Source organism: Ranitomeya imitator, chromosome 6, assembly GCF_032444005.1.
Source record: "Ranitomeya imitator isolate aRanImi1 chromosome 6, aRanImi1.pri, whole genome shotgun sequence".
NCBI lineage: Eukaryota > Metazoa > Chordata > Amphibia > Anura > Dendrobatidae > Ranitomeya > Ranitomeya imitator.
Window position 1 is genome coordinate 256,488,245 of NC_091287.1, and position 14,043 is coordinate 256,502,287.

A 14,043-nucleotide genomic window follows, 5' to 3' on the forward strand; every position below is an offset into this window, starting at 1 on the left:
ACACCCCACCGCTGAGGAGTCCGGTGAGTACATGATCTACTATTGCTTACTATATTCGCTATCATTTGTAGATGGGTCACTCAACTTTTTGGTAAACTATTTTGCAGGCTTCTTCTAGTGAGGAGGAGGACCAGGAGGAAGAGAGGGAGCAGGAGCAGAGACCACGGGGCCAAGCTGTGGTTGCAGGACGGAGAGTAAGTTTTTCTTTCAAACCTATTCATTTTTTTTGTTTAATTTTTTTGTTTGTGCGGGTATGGGGGGTGGTGGGAGGGTGTGGTGTTGTGTGTGGTAGGTGGCGGTGGAGGAGGTAGGGACAATTTTTTTTTTCTTGCAAACATTAATATTTTCCATTTATTCTAGGTTTCACAACGGGCCCTGGATGAACCACTGGATATTGACATGATGGTGGCATCCATTGAAGCACGGGGCCCGTTGTGGGACAGCCGTGACCCCCGGCACGCGGACCAGGGCATATTGCGGCATCTGTGGTTAGAGGTGGCACAATCGCTGTGGGATGGCTTCGACAGCGCTTCCCCCAAGGCCAAAGCTAGTTTCTGTAAGTATTTCCAAAATGCTGCTGTGACCCATCATGCCAGGATTACACAACCGTCTGTGATGTCTTCTATTGGGATTGCACACGGTTGCGTAATCGTTTTCAATATATTATCTAAAACCTTTTTTATTTTTTATCTTTATACACAGTTAAACAATTGAGGACCAGATGGCGCTCCATGAAGGACAGTTTCAGGAGGGGCCTGAAAAAGGAGGGACAGACCCGTAGTGGTGCTGCAGCTTCAAGGACCTCGGTGTACAAGTACAACCGTATACTGCAGTTCTTGCGACCGGTCCTTGAAAGCAGAGAGTAAGTATAGTACCTATGCACACACCTAGTTTTTACAACATGCATATTCACATACTACATTCCAGCCACGTAGCTTATTGCCCAGCCATTTATTTTGGCAAGTACAAAGTATAGAAATGAAGAAAAAAAGGCAAGTTCACCGAGGCGTGAAACGTAAAAAATACATACTTTTATCCTCTTCAATCATAAGCAGAGGATGAAACATCAGCACAATACAATAGACACTATCTACGCGTTTCAGGAGACAGGGAACATCAGACCTGAAACGCGTAGATAGTGTTTTTATTGTATTGTGCAGATGTTTCATCCTCTGCTTCTGATTGAAGTGAATAAAGTATTTTGTTTTTACTTTTCACGCCTCGTTGACCTCAAATTTTTTATTCATTTCTGGTCTTCTCACACTTGACACAGCGGCTCCCTTCTGGGATTACTACAATGGTGAGCTTGACTTAAGGTACCTTCACACTGAGCGACGCTGCAGCGATATAGACAACGATACGACCAAAAGGCGATCGCTGGAGCGTCGCTGTTTAGATCGCTGTAGAGACGTCAAACACACCAACGTTCGAACGATGCCGGAGCGATACAGTGACGTAACAGCGACTCACGGATCGTTGTCGCTGGTTGCTTGCTTCACGTCAAACAGCAGTGGTTAACGATCCGATGAATTGGCAGCGTAGTCAGATAGGTGTCACCCAGGTGGGTGACACCCAGATAGGTGTCACCCAGGATGTGACGTCCCGGCGTCTCAGAATATAAACCGCGACTCTACAGCGATTGATTCACATTGTTCGAGAGCTGCGTATGCCTGTTTTTCCCTGCATTTCTAGCGTCCTGTCCGGAACGATCCTTCTCCAGCTACGATCCTCTTCTACCGTGAACGTTCTGTTCGGAACGCCGTACTCCACTGCCGGCGTCTTCATCGGTTCTTTTATTGCTCATAAACGGTATGTTCAATTTTTTTTTTTGTATAGTAATGGCTGTGTAGTAATGCTAGACGCAATGCTTATCTAAAGTATATGGTATAGTAATGTATAAAACATATCTGGCAGCTATCTTGTGCATCTGGTAAGCGGACACACAAGATGGAGGCACTTTCGGATGCAGTTTGCAAACTATTTGGCGCTGTGTAGCATTTTTTGCGCAAACTATATGGTAAGGCCAACCAACTCTTTTGTGTCTACCTTGGCTTAGCTGTCCCTGGCCTGCTCCGCAAGTAAATAAAAACAGCTCACAACTGGTAAACTAAATTTTTTTTTTTCACAAACTGACCTTATTTTTTTTTGATCAAGAGACAATCACTGTCACGCTATCTATATTCATCAAGTACGGTGTCAGAAAAATGAATTCATGATAAACATATACAGGCTCCTGAATTCACTATTTCTGACACCTGGCAGGTGAGCATAGATATGTACCGTGTGACAACCATTGTCCCCTCAATTTGTGTGATTATGGAGATGCATGTAATATTTTTGGCCCACCTCATATCTGTATACTACAGACACACCAAGCTGCAGTCTTTTCATTTTTAACTACTGGAGATATTATGTGGGCCAAAAAGTGTGTGTGGCGACGTTTCTTGGCGCACGGTGTGTTGCCGGTGGCTATAGACACAATAAACCAAACATAATTGTGTCAAATCAAACTTTTTTTATGTTGTTAACTGAAAAATAACAAGGAACAGAACAATATCCCAAACAATGAAAGAAAAAAAAAAAAATCAGAACCTCCCACGCCTCAAGAGGTGTCGCAGCGTGCGGCCATGTTGCTGTACTTGTTGCAGCATGAGCGCTGCTGTCCGCTCCAGGCGGTCTTGCTTGGCCAGCAGCTCTCTCACGGTGTCCGGTTCTGTGATAGAAGAGGTTGGAGAATGGACAGTGATAAAGCTGCAACGGTGGCATGTGTTTACATAACCAGCAATTTTACCGTACCGTCAAAAATAACGATTTTTGTAACGATATCTTTGATTTCTGTGAAGTTGCAACGATATTGTTAACGCAATCGTTCTGTGTGACAGCGACCCAGCGACCACACAGTGACTTACCAACGATCACGACCAGGTCGTATAGCTGGTAATGATCGTTAGTAATTCGTTTATTGTAAAATGGTACTTGTAACTACACACTCAATTTTCTACTGCCCCAGAGGGCTTTTTTTAGGTTCAATGTTTTAGGGTCCGTTTAGTCGTTGTCAAATGTGACATCCCACCGATAACCCCCTCCCACTTTCTCAATACTTACGGAAAAGGGACGCCTGTTGCTCATCCGCAGAGCTGCTGACCACCCATCCCCTGGCTCGGGCCACAGCTCCTGCTGCTGAAAGGAAGCAAATACATATCTGGTTAACAATTGAACTCACTGTGGTGAAGCGCTCGCTGGTTTTGTCACTTACGAATGCTTGTCGCTGGAGAGAATGACGCCGACCCGGGGGAGGAAGATGGGTGTTGAAAGGGCGGGGTTGTGGCCTGCGGTGGGGTTACTGCACCTGTAATGTACACAATATTTAACCTCCCTACTAATGGCCCGTATGTCGTCATTAAATTCTAAAAAAGGGTGGTTAACTTACGTGACGACACTGGCTGTGGGCTTCCGCTGCTAGCCGCTGTACTGCTGGCTGCAGTGGGTGCTGTCCTCTGCCGGCGGCGTCTCTCTACACCCCAAAAAAAGACACGCAAGGTTTAGACACCAGAAGTACAGAGCTGTCGACTTAAATAAAAAATTAAGTAGGCGCCATCGCAATTGCCAGACATGAGGGGTAACTTACGTGACGGCCCTGGCTGTGGGCGTACGCTGCTGGCCGCTGTAGTCCTCTGCTGGCGTTGTCTCTCTATACACAAAAAATAAAGAAACACAATGTTTACACACCAAAGTACAGAGCTTCCGACACCCCCACAAATAACAAACCTAGCCCAGTGGCATAAAGGAATAAAATTTAAATTTAACTCCCCAAATCGAGGTACATATATAGAAGGTGGGAAGCGCCACACGGCAGTGCGAGTGTCCCTATTCCCCCCTCCCGATACTGTGTGTCTCCCAATTACACTATACTGTTACTTGCCTTGCCTGGTCTCTGCCCGCAACGTTGCCAGATAAAGTGGCTGTTTGTACCGGAGGTCGGCCCACTTTTTGCGTAGCTGCAGCGCACTGCGCCGGATGCCGAACCTCCGCTCCATCTTCTGGGCAATGTGGCGCAACACCTCATTCTTATGTAGATTTGGGTGTGCTGGGCGACTCTCCCGGCCCTCATAGTCCATGGCATCCATTTTTTTTACAAAAAAGCGGACCTCTGTCTGCCCCAAAGGAGGACATCGCTGTCTCGCCGCCATTTTTGCAAGAGAGACGCTGTATGGCACCACCCAGCCACGCCCAGAGGAGGTCCTTGATTCTACCGTTCTGGCGCGCAATTCGCAACGCTATAGCGTCTCCATTTATGCACACCGTCGCGGGTGTGACGTCGGCTCCAGAAGTCACTATTTGGCGTTCCCGTTATAAATCAGCAGCGCTCATCATCCTGTTTGTTTCAGTGGATGGTACATTTAATGGAGGGTATCTATGGGGTATGGCTGTTGTGTTAACGTTGCTTACAATTAGCCATGTATATCTCTGTGTATGTATATATGTATGTGTGTGTATGTATGTGTATATATATATATATATATATATATATATATATATATATATATATATATATATATATATATTTATATATATATATATATATAGTACCTTACATCCTATGTTAACATTTTTGTCAAATGGTGCAGCATCGGTGACGCAACGGAGAATGCATTACAGTATTGGATGTCTTGTGTAAGTTTTGAAAATTATATGTAGTAATTTTTTTTTTCTTTTTTCCTTTCTCAGGTTGCCATGTCTCATTCGGATGTACCTGTGATTGTTGCGGCCGCGTTATTGGTAGAAGCTCACAACCAGCTGGAGGTTCAAGCGCGAAACAATCGTGTAAAGCGTCAGCGCCGCATGTGGACCAAACAGTGGCTGCAGAAGAGGAATCAATTGTCCCATATGGGCCTTATAAGGGAACTGCAGGATAACAACCCGCATGATTTTCGTAACTACCTGAGAATGTCGGAGGACTCATTTAATGTCCTACTTGCAGCTGTAGAACCTTATATCAGGCGGCAAAATACACAGATGAGAGCAGCTGTCCCTGTGGATGAGAGGCTGGCTGTCACGCTGCGTTTCCTGGCGACTGGCAGGTCTATGCAAGACTTGCATTACAGCGCAGCTATATCCCGATCCCTACTCAGCGTCATCATCCCAGAGACATGCAAAGCTATTGTCTCAGTTTTACACCGCAGTTACATGCCTTTCCCACAGACCCCGGATGACTGGAAAGAGATTTCTAGGGGATTTGAGGAGCAATGGCAGTTCCCGAATTGCGGTGGGGCCTTGGATGGCAAACATGTACGCATCACCCAACCACCACACTCTGGCTCCTTTTATTATAACTATAAGGGATATTTCAGCATAATTCTCATGGCCCTCGTAAATGCTAACTATGATTTCATAAGTGTGTCTGTTGGGATTAACGGGAGAGTATCCGATGGAGGAGTTTTGGAGCACACAGATTTTGGGGAACGCTTGAAAAATAATAAACTTGCCTTGCCGCCCAACAGTGACACAACAGAAAACATGAACTTTGTCTTTGTCGGAGATGAGGCTTTCCCACTGCATCCGAACCTTTTGAAGCCCTTCTCCCAGAAGACTCTGACACCGGAACGACGAATCTTTAATTACAGACTTTCAAGAGCTAGACGCGTTGTTGAAAATGCATTCGGAATTATGGCAAACCGATTTCGGGTTTTCCACACAGCACTAAACATGAAACTAACGTCTATTGACTCTGTGGTGCTTGCTTGTTGTGTCCTCCACAACTTTCTACGTCGCCGTGATGCCACTGCATACAGCCCTACACAGTATGTAGACTCTATGGACCAGGGTAACGGAGATGTAACCCAGGGCGAATGGCGTCTAGACGCGCACAGGGTTTGTGGTTTGGAAAGTCTGGGTTCTGGAAGGTACTGTGATGATGCAACTAATAGCAGGGACAAATACTCTGACTTTTTCAATGGGCCAGGGGCTGTCCCATGGCAGTATCAACAGCTGTAACGTAACTGTTGGCATAACTTATACCATGTATTATGGATGATATTGTTGGGGGGTTCAAGTGCTCTTGTGTAAAAGTGCTCATTTTTAACAATTTTTGGATGACCCATGATACTCCTTTTTCTGTAATAAATGTGAACATAACGATATATCTATTTGTTATTTCTTATTATTTTACATACATACCAATACATACCAATAAACATATATATCTATGAACATACTCTACTTCTGTATCAATCATATGAAACCTGTGAGTCTTCAGCATCCTATGCACTAGTGATTTCCTGATGTGTGTGTGTATATATATATATTAGTAGATGTTCACCATATTCTAAAGGTACCTTCACACTCATCGACTCTGCAGCGATACCGACAATGATGTCGATCGCTGTTTGGTCGCTGGAGAGCTGTCACACAGACAGCTCTCCAGCGAGCACCGATCCAGAAGTCCACGGGTAACCAGGGTAAACATCGGGTTACTAAGTGCAGGGCCGCGATTATTAACCCGATGTTTACCCTGGTTACCGTTGTAAATGTTAAAAAAAAATTACAATACATACTTACATTCACGCTGTATAGTCATGTCCCTCGCCTTCAGCTTCCAGCACTGACTCAGCGCCGGGCGTAAAGTACAACGGTGATGTCAACGCTGTGCTTTACTACCGGACGGCGCTCACCAGTCAGTGCGGGAAGCCGAAGGCGAGGGACTTGACCATACAGCGGGAATGTATGTACTGTTTGTTTTTTAAACATTGACAACGGTAACCATGGTAAACATCACGTTACTAAGAGTGGCCCTGCACTTATTAACCCAATGTTTCCCTTGTTTCTTGTGACGACATCGCTGAATCGGCGTTACACATGCTGTGTGTAACGCCGTTTCAGCGATGTCAGCGGGAGATTCAGCAACCACAAAAAGTGCTGTACTTTCCCCAGCGACCAATGATCTCCCAGCATACATTACCGTCACACAACAATTTAGTTAACGATATCGTTGCTACGTCACAAAAAGCAACGATATCGTTAACAATATAGTTATGTGTGACGGTAATGTATTGGGTATTCTAGCATTCACATGTCCCCGTCGCATATTGCCCAGCAACGTAGTATATTGACCAGCGGCGTCATTTATTGCCAAGCCAAAGAGACACGTAGTACATACACAAATTTAAGAAACCAAAAATTTTATTATTTGTATTAAAAATTTTATTATTTGTTATTACAATACTTTTTTAATGTTGATGAGGCATAGGGGATTAATGACCGGGTGCCAGGAGGATGCCTGCAGGGGAGAAGGCATAGGGGATTACTTGTGGAGCATCTAAAACACAAGTCTCATTTATTTAAACTACAACACTACAAATTTTGGTAGTAAGTGTCCATCTCACTGTAGTGGTGCGTGGCTATAGGAGGTCCTTGTGATAAGTCACCAAAAGAAGGGGGTGCAGGTGGTGTCCGGAACTGAGAATTATGTGGCCCAGGTCTGCGGACAGGAGTGCTGTGCATGGGCTCCTGTTGGTGTCCCCAATAAAAATGGGCACTGGGCTGACGGACGTCAATGCTCAATGTTGATGTGTCGCATAGTTTTCCTGCGGCTGCCGCGTTCATAACGTCAAACATTATTCTCTCCGCGTGAGATCTTTGGGTATCATCCAGTCTGTTTAAACGTTCCTCAACCAAGGATGCGAATGGGGAGAGTTTGGTTGTGACGTGCTTGGACAAGATGCTGTTGGCCACTGCCAGGAGATCCACAGGTGTGGCTGCTGTTGATTTTCTTTTTCTAGATGGGCGCAGTGGACATGTCTGCTCCTCGACAGACGGGCTACTGGAGGACTGAGGGGACTGGACATTGTTCGCTTCCGTTGTTTCCCGCTGTTGCAGAGGCACCTGCAATTACATGAAAAAGAAAAATTTAAAATAAATAACATACAAACGACTCTGCCACACATCCCTAGAGAGCCCACACCTCCCCAAACACCTCTATGCCCATTGGAACCTATGAGGAACAGTTACCTGGGTTAAAAAACAAAGGGGTTAAAGAGCTGTGCAGAACTACATTGGCCGGCAATACTGTACGAATGTGCGGAAGACACAATATGTTAATTACGGACACAGGAAGTGGCAGCTGTTATCATCAGGGGGATTAAACATGAACAACGTGACTCACTATTACTGGAAGCCATGCAGTCTCATAAACATACAAGACACACGGCATGCTACAAGAAGGGAAGCTTGGGGCTACTTACATGGTCGTCAGGAGACTCAGGCAGGATATCTTCGGGCGATGGCTCACAAAGGCTAGTCACAGTCTGGCACGGGCGAGGGATTTCTTGGTCTCTAGTGAATGCCATCAGGTCGTAATACCACAGCCTGGGCACATAGACTTCCTCAGTTCCGGCCCCAGACTTCTTAGAATTTTCCACTTTGTTGACCTCTTTTTTGAAAACTGTGCGGAGAGCCTGGATCTTTTTCCTCACAATGTTTTCATCCACGGTCTCTGTGGGATGATACTCCCTGTAGACGGCCACCAGCTTCTCATACGCTTCTCTCTTCATGTAACGGTTGCTATAATCCTTAGATTTTATCTTCCACAAACAGGGCAGGGAGCGGTACATCTCTATGAGTGCCCGAACACAGTCCTGCTCATTTGTAGACATCTTTAAAAAATAAAAAAATAAAAGTTAAGAAACAGCAAAAAATAAAAGTTTGATGAGCCGTATGCCGTTCCTATTGTTATCAGTCATTTTTTGTATGGGATGGTCCGTGGGACTATTTCCACCATTTAGGGGATGGGATGGGGGCCGTTTGTGTGTTTCCTCATAGCCACCATTTGGGGATGGGATGAGGGCTATTTTTATCCATTTTGAGAGTTGAAAAATTTGTACATTCTATTGGTTGCTATTTTGTCAATGGCCAATTTCATGTTGGTGAAACACACCATACTACAAAATCGTTTGCATTACCACTTAAAAGGGAAATACTACGACGCTAAAGCGTCTTTGGTTATAAACGTGAAAGCTCTAAAAAAATCACTGCTGAGATGTAGTATACATCTATTTCTATACACATAAATTAGTATTGCTGCATGGCAAATGAATACAGCACAAGGATATACTCACCGTAGATGTACTAATTGAGAACGCTGCAGAGTTGAAGATCTACAAACAGGTCGCTCAAAAGTTACAGCCAAGACGCCCACGAGTTGATGGAGAAGGAACACGATGGATTTCGAACCAAGACGCACACGAGATGCTCGTGGATGGCAGAGTACGCACAAGTGATTGAAAAGTTGTAAAGTCGCGGTTTATATTTCGGAACGCAGGTACACATGACCCCGATGTGACCTATCAGCGTTCTCAGTGAGACGTAACAACAAAGCCATTTGAAATATATAACGTTATGGCGTCACCTTTTGTAATGTAATAATGTGATTTAAAGGGGTCTTCTTTTGTAATAGTGATGCATTGTAAATACGCCCTTACGTAAAGTTCACACCTACCTCCTAGGCTGTCGTGACAGTTGGCGTCACCTTTTGTAATGTAATGTAAAGGGGTGCCTTTTTCAATGTAATAATGTGATGTAGGCATCACCTTTTGTCTTTGGAATGCATTTGGGAGTATGGTGATAATTACATTACTATAATAATGTTCACACCATCTCCCAGGCCATTATGACAGATGGCGTCTCCTTTTGTAATTTGTAATATATTGGGATCTTCGAAATAATTGCGTATCTATCTACGAGCGACATTGCTAAATTTAAAGGCGTCTACTTTTGTAATGCATAACGCCTACCTGGCCACAACAAGACGCTGCGACGGCCCCTTTCATCGTTGCTGACGTCGTTGCTTTTCATGTCAAACACAACGATTCAGGCTGATCTAACGACCAAATAAAGTTCTGAACTTTCGGCAACGACTAGCGATGTCACAGCGGGATCCGGATCGCTGCTGCGTGTCAAACACAACGATATCGTTATCCAGGACGCTGCAACGTCATAGATCGTTGTCGTTCTCGTTGCAATATTGCTCAGTGTGAAGGCACCTTAACGACCAAATAAAGTTCTGAACTTTCGGCAACGACTAGCGATGTCACAGCGGGATCCGGATCGCTGCTGCGTGTCAAACACAACGATATCGTTATCCAGGACGCTGCAACGTCATAGATCGTTGTCGTTCTCGTTGCAATATTGCTCAGTGTGAAGGCACCTTTACTAGCAATTTCCCTGAAATCTGAAGTATACAGAACACAGAAAGATAGTAGATTGGCCATGCCCAGCCAATATTTCATAGTGGAGTAGTATAGTGGCTATCCAGGTGTATCCCAGATTTTTTATACACAAAAAAGTAAAATATAATAGATACGGCATACATTCCACTGCAAAGCAGGTTATGTTCCCATGGTTGCTCAGCTCGCAGGACCTGTGATGACGTCTCGGTCACATGACCGTGACGTCATGGCAGTTCCAACGTAAGCATAATTGTCTGGCGTTACAAACCGCAACCATGGGTGACTATTTTGAATAAATAAATGCATTTTTTTTTAATATTGATGGTGCATATGCAGTGTCAATATTAAAAATAGGTTAATATTAATGGCGGCAATGGATACCTGGCGGTAAAGTTTATTAATGACGCATGTGAAATGTGATATTTAGTATACTAATGGTTTCCTTATGTTTTCACAGAACACACAGCAGCACCCGCGAGACTGTCCGACCCTCTGGAGCGGTCCTTTGTGATGCGCCATCTGAACTGTCGCAGCCATCCCACAGCGAGAGCAGGTCTGCACCACCACAATCTGGCGAACCAACAGCCGGTCCATCAGATGTTCCCCTGGCCGAGGCCTCTGTCGCTCCCTCCTTCGGGTCTTCCCGACAGCGTCAGCGGGCCTCGGACAGGGCGGTCATGCCCGAATTTTTACATTTGAGCACCGTATTTCAGAATGGTTTCAAGGCGCTGTGCGATATAATGTCCAATATCGAACGGCGTCTTGAAAACATCGAAACGGATCTCTCGAGGCCGGCCAAACATTTTTTTACTGCCATTCACAACGGCATGGTTGAACATCTTACGCCGGAACTCCAGATGTCGGTCATGCAGGGCTGCAACAATGTATATGTCACTGCTCTGCAGCAGGCTCGGGTCATGCAGTCAGCGACAAATGTGCCCGCAGTACCATCGCTGGCTGCCATGACTCCGACTCCTGCTGCAGAGCACCACCACAGAGCTCCGCGTGCCGAGGGCCACCGCCACCGCCACCACAGAACAGAGCCCCAAAGTTCAGAGCATGACAGGCCTTCAAGGGCACACAGACGGGAAGCCGACCCACACCCAGAGGGAGAGAGGAGGAAGAAAAAGAAGAAGACGACGACGACAAGCACTACGACCTTGGCTATGGCTGCTCCCAAAACTACCACCAGAACACAGCCTGGGTCGACCCGGAGCACACCAAGTACCCAGGCTGGGTCTACACGGAGTACACCCAGTACCCAGCCTGGGTCTACAAGGAGTACACCATCTACACAGCCTGGGTCTACCCGGAGCCGGAGTAGCCAGCCAAGGACACTGGTCATCCCTCCTCCTCCCTCACCTCCTGCTTTGACAGTCTCGCCACCATCAACTGGCTGGATTGATGTCGGCATCCCGTCTAGTGTGATAGAGTATGCTGCTTCCTCCCCCTCGTCCTCCTCCTCGGTCTCCTCAACACCCCCAAAAAGTGGGGGATATCAATCCCCTTTAATAGCAGATGTAGATACCCCCTAATTACATTTTCCCATTTTTTTTTTGTGTCCCTAAATAAAACTGTTATTTTTTTTTTTTAAAAATCGTTTTTATTGTCTCAAATAAAGTTTGCACCAAATCACACCTTGCGCCGTATACACAAATCTTGTCTTTGTAACACCTGATGTGCAATGTCTGACAATATTTTATCAATTTTTTTTTTCATTGTTTTATAGGGCTGTCGCTCAGTGTACTATCAGATGTTACAAACACAAACAGCATTGCTCAATATGTCAAGTTTAAAATGTACCATCACACAACGATTTCAGTATAGATAAAGTTGGTTTTTGTGTGTAACCAACGTTATCTTTTCTGAAATCGTAAAACGATTGAGCACCTGCTGTGGAATTTTGGTGTCAGCGAATGATTTGGAATTTTTTGGGGTAACTGATCACACGCTGTCATTGTTGGATCCGCGAGTTAGACACCGATCCAGCGATGTCTTTGTTTTAAACAAGGGAATATTGGGTTACTAGCGCAGTGTTTTAAACACTCAAATAAAAAGTGAACAATACCCCACAAATATAAAAAGGTGTCAACCACGTCCCTCGCCGTCATCTTTCCGCACTGACACTGTGATTCCCGCCCGTAAAGCTGAGCACACCGTTGACTTAATAATAAACGCTGTGCTGTGCTTTAGGGCAGGCACAGTACAGGAAGCTGACGGCGATGGACGTGTCACACACCGGAATATAATGTTTTTTTGTATTTTTTAAAATTACATTTACAATGGTAAGCATCTTGAGTGCGGCCATGCGCTTCATAACATTACCCAGATTACACGGGACTTGCTCTTTTTTGGTCGCTGGAGAGCTGTCTGTGTGACAGCTCTCCAGCAACCACGCGACAACTAAACAACGATCTCGGTCCAGTCGTATCACTGGTCGGTATCGTTGGATAATAGTTTTATTAATGTACCTTAAGAATATTGGTCAGGTGAGGTGGAAGCAATGTTCACAGTGTCACCACTATTTGACTCTGAACGTATTCTAGCATCCTGAGTACAATAGTGTTAACTCTGTAGAGTTTTGCAAACATGATCGTCTCCCTCCTTGTCAAGCCAGGTTCCATATGAAAATAGTCTGCAGGATTAAAAATGGTTAACAAGGTGGGAGCCGATCATGTTATACGTCCAAACTATGGTACACACGGCTGAAAAATTGATTTGTTTTGTCACAGTCCATTTGGGTAGAGTTGAGCGACCTTGACCTTTTTAGAGTCGAGCCGGGTTTCGCGAAACCCGACTATCTCAAAAGTCGGGTCGAGTGAAATCGGCCGATTATGACGTAAAGTCGGGATCGACCGAAACACGAAACCCAATGCAAGTCAATGGGGCAGCATAGTCGGCAGTGAGTGGGGGCCAGGAAAACACCTAGAGTGCCCATTTTAATGTCAAAACCATCCATTCTTCTTAATGAAGCTTGTCAAGCGTAATTTACCTTATAATAATTGGAAGGCATTTGAAATTGGGGGTCATTTGGCTAAAGTTGTGTGGGGTAGGGCTGGTTCAAGTAATTAGTGGGCCCAGGAAATCTGGACCACGTCACGGCAGTGGAGCAGGGAGAGGTAAGTATTTCAACTTTGCAAGTGCTGTGATCCTGAGCAAGCAGGGGGGGCCCACTTGTTGGCATTGGCACTGGCACAGGGCCCCTCAAAGTACAGCGGTGTGTTTGCACGGCGGGGGCGCCTCCCACCGGCAGCAACACTTTTGCGTACTATGAGAGGCCCTGTGCCAGTGACGTCGCCAACTAGTATTCCTCCCCCCACCTGATGAAGGAACCTGCACTTTCTTCTGCACCTTCCTCTTTGTCCCCATGTAAGGTGGTATGGTATGCGGGAAGAGCAACCTGACTTTCAGCAGGGTCACAATGTTGTTGTGTAGCATGCACGAGGAATGTTGCGTTATGGGTCAATGTACCTGCAGACTCATCTATCACTGGCTGGGCAATGGGCACGATGAAGTGGAAACACAGATATAGGCCCAAAGAATAAAGTGGGCTAAATGCAGTTCAAAATTGGTAACACAGGAATAACCAGGGGGCATTGCAGTGGAGGACAACTGGAATGAGAGGCTGACACAGAGAGTAGGGCCAAATCAGTAAGTAGTCGAAATGCAGTTCAAAATTGGCAACCGTAGTAAACAGGCGGCACAGCTTTGTTCAGTGGAGGAGAACAGCAAGGAGTGGCAGACACCGATAGTAGGCCCCAACCCAACTAGTAGGCCAAATGCAGTCTAACATTAACAACTACTTAACGAGAGCCTGAAA

General features: G+C 45.5%; 2 protein-coding genes across 2 annotated transcripts; one reads left to right on the forward strand and one right to left on the reverse strand.

The window, feature by feature from the left end:
- The first annotated feature begins 1,326 nt into the window (after nt 1–1,326).
- LOC138643357 (uncharacterized) lies at nt 1,327–5,994 on the forward strand. The gene is made up of 2 exons (XM_069732278.1): nt 1,327–1,809; nt 4,729–5,994. The coding sequence occupies exon 2, from the start codon at nt 4,735–4,737 to the stop codon at nt 5,992–5,994; it is 1,260 nt and encodes a 419-aa protein (XP_069588379.1). The 5' UTR covers nt 1,327–1,809; nt 4,729–4,734.
- A 1,167-nt stretch (nt 5,995–7,161) lies between these two features.
- LOC138642438 (uncharacterized) lies at nt 7,162–10,027 on the reverse strand. Its single transcript, XM_069730587.1, has 3 exons — nt 9,114–10,027; nt 8,241–8,651; nt 7,162–7,881 (listed from the first exon to the last, which is right to left on the reverse strand). The coding sequence occupies exons 2-3, from the start codon at nt 8,649–8,651 to the stop codon at nt 7,351–7,353; spliced, it is 942 nt and encodes a 313-aa protein (XP_069586688.1). The 5' UTR covers nt 9,114–10,027; the 3' UTR covers nt 7,162–7,350.
- Nucleotides 10,028–14,043: the final 4,016 nt, after the last annotated feature.

Coding starts and splice junctions, on each gene's coding strand:
- LOC138643357 (XM_069732278.1), top strand. CDS start 4,735: ATGTCTCATTCGGATGTACCTGTGATTGTTGCGGCCGCGTTATTGGTA.
- LOC138642438 (XM_069730587.1), bottom strand. CDS start 8,651: ATGTCTACAAATGAGCAGGACTGTGTTCGGGCACTCATAGAGATGTAC. Junction 7,882..8,240: donor CTGAGTCTCCTGACGACCAT/GTAAGTAGCCCC, acceptor ATGTAATTGCAG/GTGCCTCTGCAACAGCGGGA.